Raw genomic sequence first — 21284 nt, forward strand, 5'->3', positions numbered from 1 at the left:
CAAAGGCACCTCAAACAAGGGAGAATACTCTTTCTCCCTGCAGCCAACATGAGGAAGACAGGTCCCATTTACTAAGGCAAATAATTTTCCTGTAGTGCAGCCAGATTGGATACATACTTCCACTCCTGTTAAACTGTTAGAAACACCTACCTCCCCAAATGTTCAACTGGAGGTTGCATTTTAATTGCATAATTGCGTAGGCAGAGATTATCTAGGAGTAGGTGAAGAACAGCTGGTACTTTTGTTAATAGGCTCCTTCTACTATACATGTTGTAGCTTGGTCTCCAATACCAGTTTTGGCAGACTACAATTGTGATCAATAAGTAAATATTTAAATAGTTACCAGGGTATGGTAGAAATTATGGTTCAGCATCAGGGCCAACTAATTAAAACTGGGATTGTCTCCTCTATTTGCATGTGCAGCCTATTCACTTTCCAATTTGAAATATAGACTCACATCATCAACACAGATCACATGTGAAAATTAAACTTAACATTGCTAAGCGAATGCACTTGTGAAGTAGACAACACCAATGTAGAGTTTAATGGCAAAGGGAAAAAATATCCAAATTAAGTATGAGAAAGACTATGCAATTATTATAGTTTGTATTCTGCTTTATCATCTAAAAATTGCATTTTTGTCCTCTGTTTAACACCAATGTAACCATTCTAATGTTAATGTAAATTTAAAAAGCACTGGTATTTGCACAGCTTTGTCCTGTTTTCAATCCAAAACTGAAACCCACGTTCAACACTGTTGAATAAGGATTAAATATACCTGAGATCTAATAAATCACTTGTGCATCATCAGAGTATTTTAAATGAAAACAAGTGACATGTCAATATTTTTTTTTCTGTTTAGCATAAGAGACAGCCCTTTGTGTCTAAATACATTTTCTCTTAATTTCTAAATGAATAAGGAACCCAGGAAGGAGCTGTTTACCACTTGAAGTATACATTAAGCAGAAACACATCCTGTTTGCATCTAGAAAGCTCACCAAATCTACAGTCTTTGTCAGTCTGATGTCTTTCATTCTAAAGTTATACACCTTCACTAATTCACAGATTCAAAGACTGTTTACTTTCACAATTTTCGCTTTTGAGTAGTACTGAAAAAATAGCTTTCTTCTTTTTTTTCTAGTTTCAACTATTTCCAGTTAAAATATTGAATTTTCACTCAATATAGATTTCTAAACTATACAAGCTGACCAAGAACTGTCCAATATGTCCCCTGATTAAAATTAGGTAAGGCTCCAACAGATAACAGTTAATGTGAGAGAGCCATCACAACTGATAAACATTCACAAATACAAAGCTTGTAAATATGGAAAAATGTTGATGTAATTTGGTTACTTTGTCTTTAGTCTGTATTTTCAGTTACACATATCCCTTACTCACTGATTGAATACCAGATTTACTTGTAAACTAGCTGTGCAACAATGTTGTGCTACCACCTTCCTAATTTATTTTCTCTTCTGAGGGATGATAGTCTGTTGGAGACATCAACAATAAATCGATGTGGCAAAGCAAAAATCTTAAGGCTCACTGTTAAATCCCCCATTATCAGTTTTTATGAGAAACTGACCTAATTTCTTCCTACAGCTTTCCAAGGACTTATAGAAATATTGTGGACCAGAGCTCAGGAGGGCCAGGAGTGACACTTGCAGAGAGTGGCCCCCTGACCGGCAAATGTATGATATATAATTGAACACAAGCATTTCTGGAATTGTGTCAGACTACACCCACAATTCAGCTTCACCTTAATGAAAAGATGAGTATGAGGGTTTCTGTAACTGTGCATGCATGTCTGAATAAGCAAACCTGCCCTTATTTTTTAACTTTGTACAAATCAAATATACTTAAATCATATTGGCGCACATTTTTGGGGAATGAGACCAATTGTCTTAGAGGATCTGAAACTTTGAAGAAGTACTCAAAATGCAAACTAATGTTTGCATGCAGAAAATAAACATGTTACATAAATGTAGCCATTTTAACATATTAAATTACATATGAACAGACAGTTATTTTAGGTCAACTACGTAATGTCATACTTTTTACATATTCAAATATTCATGTTTTCTGTTAAGAGGAAGTTTTTCTGAATAAAAATGTGTTCATAGGAAGGTACCTGGAACAGAAAATTGCTTGAGATTTAATGCACCAAAACTAATGAGCAGGATTCATTTTGTTTTTGTACATTACCCAAACAAACTTTACAGAACAGGGAATGTTGTCATTGATTACCTGCGACTGAGTGGTTACATTCATATTTAATCAGATGACATCATAGCTACGGATGTATATAAGCATTGACTGAATATTATCCTGGTATACATTTGAGTACCAATATTTGGTTCATTTTGCAATGCACCAAAGAGTGCCCACACTTTAGAATTCAAATCAAGAAGTACATCTTAGTAAGCACAACATAACATTTTATTTCTGATGCATCAATAAGCATGTGACTATTAAGATGAAACTCCCAGAGGTATAATATATCTTCCAAAGATGCAGGCATAAAATGGACAGCGGTGGCTATCGTAAATATCAGGGGGAGTGGTGGAGTGGGTGGATTGGGCAGCTGTGGCTGAAATAAAGATTTTTTTTAAATGACTTACCGTTCATTGCTGCCATCATCCTCTCCTGCTGCTTCGCTCATCCTCCTTTCCTGTTCTGGTGTCCAGGCTCCCCAGCAATCCAGGTGCAGCTTACATGCTCAAGTTAGTATGAAAGCTGCCCCAGGATTGGTCTGAGCTGCTTAGACTGTCACTCAGACACAACTCTGGGGCCTGTGCAGTTTCTCCAGTCCGGCTCTGTTAAGAGCCCGGCTGGAGAAACCTAAGTGTGCATGTTTGTTTGGATGGCCATTGTAGGCCATTCAAACACAAACGCGCACTCAGTGCACTCTCTCCTCATGACCCCTCCCACCTCCCAAGGCCCAGTCCCACCCCTCCCTTCACATGCTGGCTGAGCCAGTAGCAGAAAAATAAAACAATATTCTGCTGGTGGCTCTTAGCCAGTGGGGAGACGCTCCTCCGCTATTGCGGAGGAGCTGCCCCTGAAAATGGAGCCTGTGTGTTGATATTTAGCACATTCATAAAACATATAGCTCCTCGTATACAGAAGACTTGCAGCATGAAAAGGTTGAGAGACCCTATTGAAAGTAATGCCTGCAAATAATACAAACATATGCGCCTTCTTCAGATGGACCCATCATATAATAGCAACAAACCATCATAAGAAGTACAAAGGGTATGAATAAAGAGTCCGGGGAACAGAGCAGTTAACCATCTGAACTGGACTTAGTTTACAATTGATATAAATCATACCTAATATAAAGCACTATTGAGAAGAGTGTTTATTCACCAGATTTTTGATCATGTACGAGGCACATTTTTTCTTTTTAGTCTCACAATTAAATATTGAAATAAATTGACTGTAATGTGACACAAAGACCAGAATCTAGGATAAGACCATAATAATTCTGTTTATATTGATATAAAAGTTCTTTATTCAAATCAGGGCCAACATGAGTAAACTAAATCAATGGTCCAAAGTATGATAGTAAGTATGTTGCGCTTGGTTCAACATATTTCAGAATACTGGAATTTTGATATTAGGAAAGCAATATTCAAGAAAGAACATATTTGCTTTAGGCTATAAAAGAAACTCATTCAAATTTCACCAAGTCCTTAAATCCTTAACACATGGGCATTTTAAACTGATGTAAAACTGGGGTATTGTCTGATGTTTGAAAGAAGCAATTCCCCCTGGTATTCTGCTTTCTATCAGATTTCAACCAAACAGCTTACGATAAATTAAACAAAACAACGGTAACAATTTGATTCAGAATTTCTGCTATGCAAGATGAAACCTTATTATCTATTTCCATGTCCACAAAAATGTCTACCCACCTAGTCTGTACAGGCGTAATGCGTCAAGTAGCTGTACCCCAAATAGTTGTACTCTCAATGTTGGAACATCAATTGCAGCCTTCAACGTCTCTATTTCTGCTCCAGGTCTGCAAGGATGTGAAATGTTCCATTCACAACCTTCTGTTCCAGAACTTGGAACAAGGCAATGGACAAAATGGATTTGGGATCGTTTGATCAAATTTGTCAGTGCATCCTGGAATGGCAAAAAGAGATGTAAGAAGTTGAAGACCCTGAATGGCATTTTTTAAATACAAGATTAAAAACTTTCAGTGGTGAAGCTTTAATGTAAAATAGTAAAAATCACTGATATTTGATCATCAATTGGTAGCAGATGGTGCAACCTCAATATGCTTAACTTGATTACTCAAAGGTTTTCTACATTTGTGATATGAAAATTACTTTTCCTTCCCAGCAAACATTATCTTTAAATTCTCTGAGCTAAGCCTCAGCCAGTAGGATCCATGAAGGCTAAAACCTTGAACAGGCAAAGTGCAGTGACAATTTACCCAGTCTGGATTAGAAGCATAACAAAACAATCTCTAAATTACAATCTTTAACGCAAGCTTTCACCGCTAGTTCATGTAATTTTATAAAAACACAAAACACAAAAGGTCCCATACCAGCCTGGAAACCTAAGACCAAATATAATGTCCCAGACCAGTAGCCTGGAATTAGCTTATAAGAATGGGCGGTTGCCATCAAAGGGGCAGTTCCTCCAAATTCCAAAAAGCACAATATCAGAAATCCATGCTAAACTGTACATGGAATGGTATAGTTATCCCATTAGTGACTTACTAGGTCTAATAATATCAATAGCATTGTTTCATGTTTTTTTTACTATTGAAATGAAGTGTTGACACTCATGTAAATTTAACTAGAACTTTGACCAACATCATATTTTGATCCATAAAATAGTTAGATAGAACAAGTTCTCCATATATCCAAATATCCACAATCCCAACACTCCCATTCAGGCAACTCACTCCTGAATGGGAGTACCGGGATCATGGATATTTGGACATATGGAGAGCTTGTTCTGTCTATTTTGTGTACATGCAACAAGTAAGTGCAAGAGTGAGATACTAAAATCTAGTTTGAAGGCTTGAGATGTCAAACAAATAATTTGGTTCTATCAGGTGGGTACCACTATTAAGAAAAGCTTATTTATGGCTGAAACACCAGCTGACACGGTACTAGAATCAGAACAAAGGCAAACATATTTAAGCCAAGCAAGGACTTATATCTGGAAGTTCTGGAAGTCAAAAAGGCATAATATGTGTCATTTGGGCAGTGAAGAAACAGGCAATCTATAGGCAAGCTCAATTGATTTCATGGGAACATAGCAAATATAATTTGAACAGCTTGCACATAAATGCTGAGTAACAAGATATGCAAATTTGAAATGTGTTAGTTATCTTGGATGGAGATCAGATGGAGGTGTGTTTGTGTGTCACATGCCCAGATATTGTTGATATTTGCTGCTGCTCAGTTGTATTCTATTCCATTCTAACAACGTTTCTGCATATTAGATAGTCTTTAGTCTGGTACAGCACTCCCAAAATTACAGAGATTGTGGAAGTCAGGTCAGGTTAGCTTGCTGCATGTGGCCGCAGAGGATCTCAAAGCTGTCTCTGCAAGTATCACAGGGCTGGCATCTGGACTGGTCAGGTGCTGGTGGTAGTCATGTGCTGCTCGTCATAAGCTACATTTCTCAGCTAAGGGGGATTCCCTTAAGTGTTAGCGGGGAGTGGTTAGGAATGAACTCTATGCGCCGGCATTTGTTTGGAAAAAGAGGATGTCAAGTTGAAGCCAGGGCTTCAGTCTAAAGGGCTGTCATCCCTAATGGCTGCCTCTTCATGTATTCCACTAAATCACAACATATACCGCATGGCTTCCACTTCCTTCAGAGGCACATAGTTTAATTTCCTGTTCTGATAAAGATATTTACAGTAAAGTGGGGCAAACATTGCCTTTATTGCCACACAATTCTGTGTACCTTTTCCCAGTGTGCTCTTATCAGTCTTATTGTCACTGTGATTGTTTTCCAATTTTTTATTCCCTTCCTAGGATCTTTGTCCCTTCGAGGATTCCTTCTTGATCCCTCACAACTATTTCTTGCATTTTCCTGGTCATTACTATGGCCTCTACCCCATGCCTTGTCTTGCAAGCCTCTGGTCTGGACTAGTATTCCTTTTCTGCTACATACTTTGGCATTTCTTATCTGCACACTTCTGGCTGGATGTTTTTATGTATTCCCACTCCATGGTTATGGTTAAGGAATCCTCCCTCAGCCTTCTTAATTCCACATGTTACTTTTTGCGGGATGCACATTTCTGTGCTTGGTAATGTGATAGTCACCACCACAGACATTTTACCTTGCTCTCCAACAATAAGATTACATGGATTATGGAATCCTTTGAGGATCTGAGGATCCTGCATTGGTCAAAAGTAAAAAAACTGTACTCTAAATTAATGGAGTATGAAAGTTTTAGATCATCAGATTCTCTGTGGATCCAGGCCTATGAATAGTCCGCAAAAATTGGATTACTTTTCAAAATAAACTTGCTGCAAGTTTGGACTCTGTTCTTCCTTTCAAAAGCATAAAACAATACCCAATTGATAAGCATGTGTGCAACCCTTGGATGAACAAAACAAAAACCTTCTGCACAAAAGTTAGCAGAAAGATGGGCTGAAAGGTAATAGAGGGCAACTTACTGTTCAGAAACTAGACAGATATAAATTGGCACCAACTGAATATAAGGCAAACATCCATAGCTTCCAAAGCAGTCATTTTATTGCTAAGATACCTAATGCTCCTAGTTTTTCCAAGGAGCATTTTATGTGGTTAGTAAGCTAGCTTCCTCAATTTCAAATAATGTATTGGCAGACTCTCCTCAAACTACATGTGATAAACTGGCTGCTCGTTTTCAGACTAAAATCAGCAATCTAAGAAGAGATATAGCCCAAAAGCCATAACATTTAAATAAATAAATAGAACATGTTCTAACAGGTTTATGTTTCTGAAAGAAAGTGAATTATTACTTGTGGCGTATGATAATCCACCAGAAGTAATAGTCCACCACATGAAATACCATTACCAACACAGTGGTCCATATTTATACTCTGTTTGCGCCGGAATTGCGTTGTTTTTTTTACGCAATTCCGACGCAAAACTAACTCCATATTTATACTTTGGCGTTAGACGCGTCTAGCGCCAAAGTCCATGAAGTTTGCGTCATTTTTTAGCGTGGACACCTACTTTGCGTTAATGAGATGCAAGGTAGGTGTTCCCGTCTAAAAAATTGACTCCGAGGCATGTGCGCCGTATTTACACTCCCGGGCAAAATTCACGCCCGGGAGTGGGCGGGTCAAAAGAAATGACGTACGGCTGCTTTTGCGCCGTTTTTTTGTGCCTGGACAAGGCAGGCGTTTAGGGACCTGTGGGCTCGGAAGGAGCCCAGAGGTGCCCTCCCATGCCCCCAGGGACACCCCCTGTCACCCTTGCCCACCCCAGGAGGACACCCAAGGCTGGAGGGACCCATCCCAGGGACATTAAGGTAAGTTCCGGTAAGTACTTTAAAAAAAAAAAAATTGGGGCATAGGGGGGCCTGATTTGTGCCCCCCTACATGCCACTATGCCCAATGACCATGCCAGGGGACAGAAGTCCCCTGGGCATGGCCATTGGGCAAGGGGGCATGACTCCTGTCTTTGCTAAGACAGAAGTCATTTCTATGGGGGTTGGGAGTCGAAAAATTTGCCTCAACCTGACTTGCCCCATTTTTTGGCCGCCCAAGCTGCATATTCCCCTACGCCGGCGCTGCCTGGTGTACGTCGTTTTTTTTCACGCACACCAGGCAGCGCCGGCGGCAAAGGCCGGTTAACATCATTGATTAAATACGGCGCCCGCATGGCGCTTCAGAATGGTGTTAGCCGGCGCTAATTTTTTTGACGCAAAACTGCGTTAGCGCAGTTTTGCGTCAAAAAGTATAAATATGGCCCAGTAAGTCCAGGGAAAGGTTTCAATAACTTAACGCTTAGCTCAACCCCTCATAAAAGACTGCAATTACAATAATTGTGGAAAGCATGCCAAAATATTAACCATGTCACACAACACAGTAACAAAAAACATTCCAATTTATAATAATAGAGAAAATTGTCTGAAATGACACAACACTAATACAACAAAAATCCAATATGAAAAAATATGAATTTTAAACGATTTAGGGCAAATAGCATCAAGTAAAAATAAAGCACCAATTAGAAATCTCTGTTTGTGGTTGACCAGGACCTAGGCACAATTTCAGACTAAGCATGATGGAGTAAGGTTAGTATATGCCAACTAGGCTTCTCACAGTCGAAGATTATACTTTAGAATATGAGCATTGAAATGGAAGTCAAAGTCCTCCAGTAGGGAAGGGTCAACAAGCCACCTGCCTACATTTAAAATAGGTCTTTAGTCTTTTTTTCGGGGTTCAGAATCCTCCAGTGGATCAAGGTTTCAGGCTGCACCCAACAATGGGATTCACAAGGCCAGATACCTTCTCTTCAAGTGCTAGCTGAAATGTTTTTTTTTTTTGCCATAGAACAGATCCTAGCAGGAAAAAACACTTTCTTCTGCCCAGCAAAGGTATGATTTGGCTGGGTTGGACGGGGTGGTTGATTATGGGTCTTCCAGAGGTTGGAAGCCAGACATTTTCTAAGTCTCATAAATTTTCACAGATTGTAAGATAACCTAATGGTTACTTACAGTAGGAATAGTTTTGCAGGTTGAAGAGTTTTCTGGATTTACATGCTGTGCTTTATTCTGCCATCTGGTGTTGGGTCCGGAAATGTTGTAGTCTTCTTTTTTTGTCGATGGGTGTCACTAACCACCATTTGGTGCTAAGTCTGTTCTCTGTGTGACATCAGATGATGCCCTGGAAGTACATGTGAGTGGTCGCCATCTTCTGATTCTTTTTTCTTTTGCTCCCCTTTTTTCTTTTTTTTTTCCTTTTTCCTTTTTTTCTTTATCTTTTTTTCCTCCCCCCACCTGTTTGCTTCCTGTCCCATTTCTGGGGATGTGGGTGGGTCACATGAGATTCCAGAAAACTCTTCAAGCTGCAGAATACTCCATTTAGTTTTCCAGCATGAAACCTTTTTTGGATTCATTTGATGTGCATTAGACTATACAATGGTATCCCTTTCCTTGGGTTGGTTGGGATGAAATGTGGATGAGTTAGCAAATAGTAGCAAGTATTGTTTAGCAAAGGTGTGTGGCCATGTTGCTGCTGTGCAGATTTCCTCAATGGGCACATTTGCTAGGAACACTGCCAAGGTCTGCACCCTTCTTCCTGGCTGAGTGTGCTCTTGGGAGCACAAGTAAGTGTTTTCCAGATTTTGCGCAACAAGTTTGTATGGTTTAAACAATCCACCTAGCAATGATTCCCTTGGACACTGGGGATCCTTACCTTGCTTTGGCAAATAAAACAAAAAAGCTGATTTCCCTTGCAAGCGACTTAGGTTTCCTGGAGGTAATACAATAAAACCATTTTTATGTCTAGAGTATGCAGGGATCTTTCAGCTTGTGTCTTTGGTTCCTGAAAGAAAGACTGAAGTTGTAAGCCTTGATTGGCATGGGACAGTAATACTACCTTTGGTAGGAAGTGTGGATTGGTTCTTGTGGATTCTAGTAAAGTTCCTGATTTGCTGACTCTGAGTAATGAACTGATTGCACTTCAAAGGCTGTTTTTAGAGTGAGTGATTTTAGATCAGATTTGTGCATGGGGTTAAAGAGTTCTAGCATTAGCTGTGTTAATACAGTATTCATGTTTGAGTCCATTCTATTGTTGTTTTACACCAATGGATGTATCTTTTCCATTTCTCTGAGCTGCATATTCGTATGCTTGGGTTTCTAGCTTCCCTCAGGATTTTAATTGTCCTTGGGGGGAGCTGTAGGGTCAGAATTATATGTATTGAAGAGCCATGCTGCTGGGCTGAGTGAGGCTGGATCTGGGGGGTACACCTCTCTGTGTTGTATTGTCAGTAGGTCCTTTACTGGTTTTAACAGTGATCATGTGTCCCCTGAACATTTCCTGAGATCCGAGCACTAGGGCTGTCTTGCCCATTTCGGAGCTCTTAGGATGAGTCTTGTTGTTGATTGCCTGGCCTTCTCCAACAGCCTAGGGATCCGGGGAGTTGGAGGAAAAGCATATGCAAATTTACCTCCCCAACCTATTGACAGGGCATTCCCTTAACTGGGGGTGAGAAAACCTGGAGGCGAAGTGTTGGCCTGTACTGGTTTTATTGTGATCATCTGGCCTCTGGACGTTTCCTGCAGATCCAAGTACCACGTCTGCCTTGCCCATTGAGGAGCTATGAGGATGAGTCCTGTCGTTGCCTGGCCATCCCCAATACCCTGGGGATCAGGGGAATTATAGGAAAGGCATATGCAAATTTCCCCGACCAACTTATTGACAGGGCAGTCCCTTTAGACTAGGGGTGAGGAAACCTGGAGATGAAGTGTTGGCATTTTGCATTTCCTGATGTAGTAAAAACGTCTATGCTTGGTGTACCCCAAATTCTGAAAATCCTTTGGTGTAAGTCTTGCTATATTGCCCATTCGTGTGAACTGGTTTCCTGTCTGCCTCTGTATTGAGTTCTCCCAGAAGATGTATTGCCTTTAGAGTTATTTGTCATGTTGCCAATTTGTCAAATCTTTTGGGCTAGCTTCAATAGGTTGAAGGATTTTGTTCACTCTTGTTTGTTGAGGTAGTATATGGTGGTTGTATTGTCTGTTTGTATCAGTACATTTTGACCAGTTAAATGTGCCTGGAACGCTTTTAGAACTAGGTAGACTCACTTCATCTCCATGTAATTGATGTGTTTCACTGCATCTGTGTCGTTCCATAAGCCACATACTTTCAGGGTTCCTGTGTGAGCTCCCCAACCTTCATGGGATGCGTCTGTTGATATGCTCACAGTTGGAGCTGTTGTCTTCAATAGTCTCCCTACATTTAAGTTTGTTGAGTTCCACTATTGTATCGCCTTTTGTACTTTTGCTGTGACAACCACTAGATCCTCTCAGCTCCATGTGGCTTGTGGGATCAACGAGATGCATGATGCCATCATGCCCATGAGTTTCATGACAGTCCACACTGTCTGAGACTGACCCTTCTGGTAAGGGTGAGTCTGTTTTTTGATTGCCTTTGCTCTTTTCTAAACAGGGTATGCTCTTTTTGTCATGGAGTTCAATGTAGCTCCTAGGAACCCCTTCACGTTGAGGTGAAGTGACTTCTTGTGGTTTATCAGGATACCTCAGAATTGTAGAGTGTGCATGACAATTTGTATGTCCTTCTGACACTTGATCTTTGATTGAGCTTTTACCAGCCAATCGTCTAGCTAAGGATAGACACGAATTCCCTGTTGTCTTAAGTGTGCTGCTACTGTTACGAGGACCTTTGTGAAGCGTGTTGGTGCATATTTTATGCCGAAGGGTAATACTCTGAATTGGTATCGTTCTGGACAAAACAGAGGTATCTTTTGTGTCTTTGATTCATTTGAATGTGTAGGTATGCATCCTTTAGATCTAAGGTAGCCATAGAATCGCCTTCTCGCAGATGTGGTATTACTTCCTGCAATGTTGTAGTTTTAAAGTGTTGTGTTCGAATGAATTTATTTATGAACCTGAGGTCCAGGATTGGTCTTAGGGTTGGAACTTGCTGTGAGACCAGAAAATATGGTGAATAGCTCCCCATTTTTTCTTCTTGTTTTGGTACGTATTGTATTGCTCTCTTTAAGATTAATTCTTTGACCTCCTTTCTGAGTTGTATTCATTTCTCTCCCATGAAAGGCTTCAGTTTTGGAGTAGTTTGTGTAGGTTGTTTGTTTAGTTCTATGCAATATCTGTGAAGGATTAATTTTAAGATCCACTTGTCTTCCATTACTTTTCTCCACTACTGGAGAAATACTTTTATTCTGCCCCCCACTGGTGTTATGTGTTGGGCACTTTTGTTACAAGATTCACTTGTTTGCTGTTCCAGCATCTTTGAGAGGTTGTCCCCTTCCTGTCAACATTCCTTGAAAGGGCTGCCTCTCTGGGTGGTGCCATTGTTGGTATGCTGGAGGGTGTTAGGCCAGAAGTGAGGTACTTTGTTGCTGTTGTTGCTGCCCTGTTATGAAGGGAGTCCTATCAGTGAGTCTTCTGCCTGGGATATACCACCTGGACATTCCCTTGAGTTGAAGTGCTCTCATTGCCCTTGCTGTGTCATTGTCCTTTTTTATTTGTTGCAGGGTGTTGTCCACTGACTGTCCGGATAGGGAGTCTCCTGTGAAGAGCATGTTTATTATGAAGGCCTGTACCTCTGGTTTTAATCCTAAAACCCTGAGCCAGGCATACCTTCTTAGGGTCGTTCCAGTGTACAGTTGTCTGCTGGCTGTATCTGCTGCATTCAGTGCCGACTTCACACTGGTGTTCACAATATTTTTCCCTCGTGTATGACTGCCTTGGCCCTTTTCCAATATTCAGCAGGAAAGTGGTTTGCATGAGGCTTTCTGTTTCTTCCCACTGTTGATGCCCATATGGATTCATGAGGGAATTAGAATTGGCTATTCTCCATTGGCGTAGCAGTAGTTACGATAATAGAGTCTGCAGAAACATTATTCTTGATGTACTTAGGGTCATGAGTGGATTGCTTGCATTTCTTCTCCACTCCAAGCAGCATGGAAAGGTTTAAGTTTCCCTTCTGGGCTGGTGTCAGAGAGATGCTTCCTTCTTCTCCTTCTCTATCTGGACCCCATAGGTGTCTGTTGCTCTTTTCATAAGGCTGTTATACATAGACAGTTAATCAGGGGGTGATGGCATCGATGAAAATTTGTCTACCCCCTTCCTCAGGTGAATCTGCCTTGAGGTCCTGCCATGCTTCTTAAAAATGGCTGAAGTGGTCAAAGCCTGATGAATGCTTAGTGTCCTCAAGTTCGAGGAACTCCTCCTGCTCCTCGTTGTGGGGCTCTGGGTCCTAATTAAGGGCCCTAATTAAGACTTCTGCTGATGGAAAGGACCGTCCGGTGAAGTCCCAAGGTCCGCTTACCACCCACTGGGCCAGCGGGACACAGCCCACAACATTGATGCTGGCTCATAATTGAGCCAGCGGCAAAGTTGCGCAGTGTAGGGTGCACCAGCACTTGTTGCACTTTTCACTGTCTGCAAAGCTGGCCATGGGGGCCCCTGCACCCCGTAATCCCCAGGGCAGTGCTGCTTGCAGCGCTGCCCTGGTGGATTAGGACTGCCAGCACCGCCAGCTCCTCCAGTGGAGGAGAAGTGGCGGTGCTGGAGGTCCGATCGTGACGCAACTGTCACGGTCTTAATTGTGGATGTTGGACCACCACATTGGCGGCAGTCTTAAGACTGCCAGGATCTTAATGAGGCCTCTGGTGTTGCCAGTGCCTCCAAAGCCAATTGGTCATCCTCAGCCTCCACTGTCGTCAAAGGTTTGGTAAGGATGTGGAATTCCTTCAAGGAGTAGTCAAACTCCTTCTTCCTCTGTATGAGGGTGGCCATCTCTGCTTCAAACTCCTTCTTTTTTTCCAACATTGAGTGATTTTTCTCTCATTTCAGCTATTGCCACTGGTTTGCTTTTTGGCATTGATGGTGCCCCTCTCTCTGAAGCTTTCACCTTCTCTCTCATTCCCTCTCAAGTGGAGGTTTGCATCGAGGCTTTCCATGGCACCTTTGGCTTTCCAGTATTCTTTGGTTGGGATCTATGTGGCTCTTTCAACTTTAGCTGACCTTCGGTCAACAACTGTTTTGGCGCCGAGGATGCTTTATGTTGTTTATGCTCCTTGGACTTAAAGCCTATGGGGCATATTTATACTCCGTTTGCGCCGGAATTGCGTCGTTTTTTTTTACGCAATTTCGACGCAAAACTAACTCCATATTTATACTTTGGCGTTAGATGCGTCTAGCGCCAAAGTCCATGGAGTTAGCGTCATTTTTTAGCGTGGACACCTACTTTGCGTTAATGAGATGCAAGGTAGGCGTTCACGTCTAAAAAATCGACTCCCAGGCATGTGCATCGGATTTATACTCCCGGGCAAAAATCACGCCCAGGAGTGGGCGGGTCCAAAAAAATTACGTACGGCCGCTTTTGCGCCGTTTTTTAGCGCCTGCAAAAGGCAGGCGTTAAGGGACCTGTGGGCTCTGAAGGAGCCCAGAGGTGCCCTCCCATGCCCCCAGGGATCCCCCCTGTCACCCTTGCCCACCCCAGGAGGACACCCAAGGCTGGAGGGACCCATCCCAGGGACATTAAGGTAAGTTCAGGTAAGTATTTTTTGTATTTTTTTTTGTGGCATAGGGGGGCCTGATTTGTGCCCCCCTACATGCCACTATGCCCAATGACCATGCCCAGGGGACAGAAGTCCCCTGGGCATGACCATTGGGCAAGAGGGCATGACTCCTGTCTTTGCTAAGACAGGAGTCATTTCTATGGGGGTTGGGAGTGAAAAAAAAATGGCGCAAATCGGGTTGAGGCCAAAAATTGCCTCAACCTGACTTGCCCCATTTCTTAACGCCCAAGCTCCATTTTCCCCTACGCCGGCGCTGCCTGGTGTATGTCGTTTTTTTTAACGCACACCAGACAGCGCCGGCGGCTAACGTCGGCTAACGTCATTCAATAAATACGGCGCCCGCATGGCGCTTCAGAATGGTGTTAGCCGGCGCTAATTTGTTTGACGCAAAACTGCATTAGCGCAGTTTTGCGACAAAAAGTATAAATATGGGCCTATATCTTTCAGCCTCTTTACCTTCTTTCTGTTGGTGTCTTTTGTCCCCATTTCTCTGAGTCTGAGTTTTTTCAGGGCCGGCCTCGAAGATTTTAACGTCTGAATCTCCTCTTCTTGTTGTTTCGGCCTCCTTCACGTTCTCCTCCTATTCACTTGAGAGGCTAAGGTGCCTGAGTAATTCTTGCTTCCGAGCAGTCGCCATGGAGTAGTGCTTGAGTCTTTGTCAGTGTCATATCTTTAGTGTTTTTGGTACAAATTTGGCACAGACCTCACACGCTTCATCTCTGTGGCCCTTTGGCAGGCAAAGATTGCAGACCTCATGGGGGGAGTCTATCTTGGCAAACTTATGATGGCAGTTGAAACAAAATTTAAAAGTGTTTTTTTCCATGACCCTTTTCCGTCCCTTCTCTCTTCATTCTCCATCAACTTTTCCTAGTGGAGTCCCCCGATGGGGCCGAGAAGGTCTCCTCTACCCTCTGAAGATTTCCTCCCTTCTCTTGACGACTTCTTTGAATTTTCTTCAATTTCTGTAAAGGGACAACACTAAGGGGATCAAGATTTATTTCACCAGAGGCCACCAGCAGGGTCCAGTCCAGTCAGGTGTGCACTTCAGGTATAAGGTCTCTTTTAGCTTGTGTGTCTGTAGTCACTCAGGAGGTCAGTCAACTGACCGCTGGAGTCCACTTCTTAATCTTAGGTAAAAGAGGAAGCAAGTTCAGCCTTTCAGGTTTCTATAAGGTCATAAACAGAAGGTACAGTCCTTCTCTTGTTGTTGCACTGGTTGAAAAGGTGTTTGGAGGAGGTTGTTACATTTATGGTTGGTATTAGTTAGTGGGTGGGGTAATTCCTGGCTCCTCCCTGACAATGGGTAAACGTTCTCAGGGATAACACCATTTCAACAACTCCTGTTTTCCCTATAGCAAACAATCCCACAAAGTACCTTTCACCTGATAACAAAAATGGGGATATCCTTTCACCCTTATGCAGAGACTTTGGGCCTCATTACGACCCTGGCGGTCATTCATGGTGGCAGTCAGACCACCGCCAATGTGGTGGTCTGAGCGCCACATTACGACTGTAGCTGTAGTGCTGCGGTCAGACTGCCAGCACCACCATATTTGGACTACACGCCGTTCTGGAGGTGCTGGCGGTCCTAATCCGCCAGGGCAGTGATGCATGCAGCGCGTCCCTGAGGATTATGTTCCCCTTCTCTGCTACTGATTACATGGCAGCAACACTGCCATGAAAAGGCTGGTGGAGATGGGGTGCAGGAGGCCACAGGACAAGCTCCATGCATGTTCACTGTCGGCTTTGCAGACAGTGAGCATTGCGAAGGGTGCTGGTACACCCTAAGCACTACAGCATTGCGGGGGCTCTATGCTGTAGGCCGTTTCCTGTGGGGCCAGTGGGCAGAAACTGAGTTTCCATCTGGTGACCCAGCGGGAAGCTCATAATGGCCCTGGTGGGGAGGCTGCCCACCTACCGGGACTTCGGCTGACGGTTTTTTCTATCCACCGAAGTCATAATTAGGGCCTATGTGTCCATCCAGAGGTCTTCCTAGTGAAATGAGTTGCCCCTTCATTCGTGGTCACTCAAAACTGGTTTTGGGGGTTTGTCCCTCCCATTGGGTTTGGAGTCAGTCTGGCTGGGGTGACAAAGATTCATCATCCTCAGATCTCATCATGCATTTACTTGTAAAAGGGCATGCCCTTTATAATTTAATGACGTTTCTGGTTCTACCCTAACTGGTCTTTGTGCTAGACAAAGAAAAACACCTCACCACACTCAGGCCAGTGTTTCTGCTGTGGGAGCTGTTTTCGCACCTCAATTAGGTCAGGCACTGGTTGGGTAGCTCCTGTCAGGTTAACACAAATTAGCCTCTCGGAGCTTCAGCAGGAAAAAGGTAACTTTCAAAAACTAACATTTCCTATCTATTGAAAAAAACAATTTGATCATTGAATTGTCTTTTTAATATATATTAAAATAGCAGTTTAATTATTTTCTAGCTGTTTTCAAACTGAAGATTGTAAAATTTATATTTTAATCTGTACTATAGTATCATTTTTAGGCCAGCCAGGACTTTCCTCAGTGATAATACCTATTAAGGGGGTTGTCAATGAAGGGACATGACAATATTACATTTCTATATGTCCCACTTTTAAATACCATGCACCCTAACTTGCAACCATGCAACAAAGCTCATGAAGGGTGTATTATTAATAGTAAAAGTAAGGTTTCTGATTTGTTAAAATAGTTATTTTGAAAGGTCAGGCTACACATTTAAACTGCAGCTGCCAGGCTATAATAGTAGACCTGAAGTCATGTTTTCCCTGTCACACTAGAGAATTGCACAGCAAGTGTTGCAGTTCAAAGATGAGATTTAACTTTCCATGCCATGGGTGCAGTTTCTACAATCTATACAATATCCAATGGTCTTTGAGGAGACCTAAATTGCCAATCAGGGATTCACCCCTAAATGCTTTATGGGTAAGATGACATATTCTTGGCACTGGGCAGCAATGTACCAGTGTGAAGAATCTTAACCCAACTATATATTTCAGCAAAAAATGAGGTGGCCATGCAAAAAGAGACATTCTCTCATAGTGTACATCGCATTTCATACAGTTCCCCTTATGGAGGTCAGTGCTACTATCACCTCAACTAAAGCCACAGGGTCACATAATGACCCGTTAAGTTAATTAAGCAAACAGCTAAGTTAATACTTCCTGGTGTTGTTTTTCTGTTCAATGACTCATTTACTCAGGGTAATGTTCCAGAAACCTGAAAAGTAACTAGAAAAGTTGTTATGTTGCTAAAAAAAAAAACATTTTGGCCCCTGATGATACGTATAATGACCAACCCATCTCGCGATTGCCATTCTTGGTTAAACATTGTTCTGTAATTTTCAGGCTGCTTTAGGTGAATATAATAAGTGGACTTGCATATGATGGTAGACCATGGAGAAGTTGTGCTCTTATTTTATTGGACCTCTCCACAGCCTTCAACACCATTGGCTACTGTATTCTATAAAAGTCAAAACGTGTGGCTTTCAAAACTCTGCAGGTAGATGGCTCTGATCTTTCCCTCAGTGCCAGCAGCAAATAGTTACCTTCCAGTCAGCTGTATCTGCATCCTCGCTTCTATATTGGAGGATTTTATAAGGTTCCATTCTATCCCCACTGGTTTTCAATTTCTATGTTGCCACTTTGGCATCAGCTTTAATGGTCATAAAGGTCTTTTGTGTACAAAAATGATAATACATTGCTATGTAAACTCTAACCTAAAATCTGCTTGCCTTGATTTTGTTGCTAACACTCTTCTGTTAGTAAGATACTGGATGCCCAGTGTATTTCTTAAATTGAAGTGGAAAAAACAGGTGTTTTTTAGCACAAACCACAAAGAGAAATGGTTGCCTTATTTCTGGACTACTACAACTGGACCTGCCTTTTTGTCTGCCACTGCACAGGAAATTAATTGTCCCCTTCAAAAGCTAAATTATTCAAGATTGCGTAGAACACCTAGACAATCTATTATTGCTTAGAGGTTTATTTAGCACCAAGAAGCTCTGGCACTTGTGCAGTTTATAAATAACCTAAATTAATAAATACAAAATTCCCTGGACGATTAACCATTTGAAGCCTGCACAAAACCTTTTTCAAACACAAATATTAAAAAACTACTGAACAGATTTATGCCAAACCACTCAATAGCCATATTCCAAATAGCATTATAGTGTAATGCTATGTCTGGTGTAATTCTGTTCCGCAGAATTTGCTGTAGCTGCCATAAGGTTCAAAAGGGGCGATGCACAGCCAGGTGTGACCAAGTGTGAGACTACCAAAGGAAGAACCATTGGCAACACCAAACACTATGATTGAAACAGCTGCACTAGCTCCCTCCTCCCCTTTGTCACTGGGTAGGAGTTGTATGCAGCACACAATGTAGGCACATGGAGTGTATGGTAGATGGAGGAAGCAGCCATGCTCAATTGAAGTGACAATAGTCTTGAATGGAAATATAGCGTTCTGTGTCTGAATGAGGCAAGCTCCAACTGGTAAGGGACAAGACCTTATATATAATCTACTTTCTTTGTAATATAGTACATTTTTGTGTATCACAGGAACTTTTTCCAGTCACATTTCCAATACTTTAGATCCTGATCTTTTTCGTATTATTCATATTGATTAATATTTGGTGATCAGTTTATTGTTACATCTAAAGACTCTTTTTTCCTGTAGCACTATCAATGCCGCATATTATGAAACCTTTTTAATATTTGCCCATCACCATGTGTGTCATTTTTATCTGCTTATTCAATAACCTATTCTTTTATTATCTGTGGAATGATGACATTTCTACTGTGTGGCAACTGCTCTGATTTTGCCCTCTCATAAATTGTGCAAAGTTCATGCCAATTTACAATGGGTCTAAAATGACGATGTCAAGGTTTGCCAATTATTGAATTTTCTTTCTCTTTGTAATCAGCTGGTTACTATGTCCAATCATTCTCATTATAAAATTGTGACCTTGATGGATTATTTTTGGTTGGTTGGCTACTTACAAACCACTTAGGGGCATATTTATACTCTGTTTGCGCGGGATTTGCGTCGTTTTTTTTTACGCAATTTCGACGCAAAACTAACTCCATATTTATACTTTGCCGTTAGACGCGTCTAGTGCCAAAGTCCATGGAGTTAGCGTCATTTTTTAGCGCGGACACCTACTTTGCGTTAATTATATGCAAGGTAGGCGTTCCCGTCTAAAAAATCGACTCCGAGGCATGTGTGTCGGATTTATACTCCCGGGCAAAATTCACTCCCGGGAGTGGGCGGGTCAAAAAAAATGACGTACGGCCGCTCGTGCGCCGTTTTTTAGCGCCTGCAAAAGGCAGGCGTTAAGGGACCTGTGGGCTCTGAAGGAGCCCAGAGGTGCCCTCCCATGCCCCCAGGGACACCCCCTGTCACCCTTGCCCACCCCAGGAGGACACCCAAGGCTGGAGGGACCCATCCCAGGGACATTAAGGTAAGTTCAGGTAAGTGTTTTTTTTTATTTTTTTTTGTGGCATGGGGGGCCTGATTTGTGCCCCCCTACATGCCACTATGCCCAATGACCATGCCCAGGGGACAGAAGTCCCCTGGGCATGGCCATTGGGCAAGGGGGCATGACTCCTGTCTTTGCTAAGACAGGAGACATTTCTATGGGGGTTGGGAGTGAAAAAAAATGGCGCAAATCGGGTTGAGGCGAAAAAATTGCCTCAACCTGACTTGCCCCATTTCTTGACGCCCAAGCCCCATATCCCCCTACGCCGACGCTGCCTGGTGTACGTCGTTTTTTTTAATGCACACCAGACGGCGCCGGCGGCTAACGCCGGCTAACGTCATTCAATAAATACGGTGCCCGCATGGTGCTTCAGAATGGCGTTAGCCGGCGCTAATTTTTTTGACGCAAAACTGCGTTAGCGCAGTTTTGCGTCAAAAAGTATATATATGGGCCTTAATGTGATGCCCTAGCCCATTGGTGGTCTTCTACCATTTTACCTTGTTTGTCAAATAATCTGTTCACAAGTGTAAAAAAGACCTCTTTATGACTTGGTCTCCCATGTTTTATGGACTGACTTTACTGGCTTTAGGACTCAACAACACAGTCAGTGTGCTACCCCTCCCCTCACCCAAGTCATATACTGCTCATTGGTTTAATCTGATGAGCTCATTAACCATTCCTGTAGGCCAAGATAGATAGCACAAGAAAAGCCCTGGTGATGTGGAAGTTAAACATCATATGTGGGCTGAAGTATGTATTTAGAGTTCTCATATATGACAAATGTGTATGGCTCCCTGGAGTAACATTTTGTTCTGGCTGAACTGCAGTTTAAAAGCAATGAACTAACAGATAACAAGGAAAAGTGCCTTTGCCATTTAAAGAAACCTATTTTTATTTATTAGCTAAGTCCCCCTTAACCTTTTTAGTGCGGGCGTCGGCCACTGGCCGACGCCCACACTCCCTCCCTGGTGCGGGTCACGACCAGTGGCCGACACCAGGAAGGGTATTAACCCCTTCGCTGCCAGGCCTTTTCCCCCTCCTGTGCCAGGCCTTTTTTTGCCTATTTGGGGCAGTTCGCGCGTAGGCCCTCATAACTTTTTGTCCACATAAGCTAACCAAGCCAAATTTGCGTCCTTTTTTTCCAACATCCTAGGGATTCTAGAGGAACCCAGACTTTGTGGGTTCCCCTGAAGGAGGCCAAGAAATTGTCCAAAATACAGGGAAAATTTCGTTTTTTTCAAAAAAAAATTTGAAAAAGTGGCTGCAGAAGAAGGCTTGTGGTTTTTCCCCTGAAAATGGCACCAACAAAGGGTTTGCAGTGCTAAACTCAGCAGCTTCACAGCTTTCAGGAACAGGCAGACTTGAATCAGAAAACCCAATTTTCAACACAATTTTGGCATTTTACTGGGACGTACCCCATTTTTGCAATTTTTTGTGCTTTCAGCCTCCTTCCAGTCAGTGACAGAAATGGGCATAAAACCAATGCTGGATCCCAGACACCTAAACATTTCTGAAAAGTAGACAAAATTCTGAATTCAGCAAGGGGTCAT

At 42.3% G+C, this 21284-nt stretch overlaps 1 protein-coding gene across 1 annotated transcript in view; it reads right to left on the reverse strand.

The window, feature by feature from the left end:
* MYO18B (myosin XVIIIB) overlaps positions 1-21284 on the reverse strand; it is a 1377385-nt gene that overhangs the window by 714253 nt on the left and 641848 nt on the right. Inside the window, exon 17 of the mRNA XM_069214702.1 lies at positions 3918-4131. Within this exon, the coding sequence (XP_069070803.1) occupies positions 3918-4131 (214 nt within the window). The remainder of the gene's footprint in view (positions 1-3917; positions 4132-21284) is intronic.

Source organism: Pleurodeles waltl, chromosome 11, assembly GCF_031143425.1.
Source record: "Pleurodeles waltl isolate 20211129_DDA chromosome 11, aPleWal1.hap1.20221129, whole genome shotgun sequence".
NCBI classification, from domain to species: Eukaryota; Metazoa; Chordata; class Amphibia; order Caudata; family Salamandridae; genus Pleurodeles; species Pleurodeles waltl.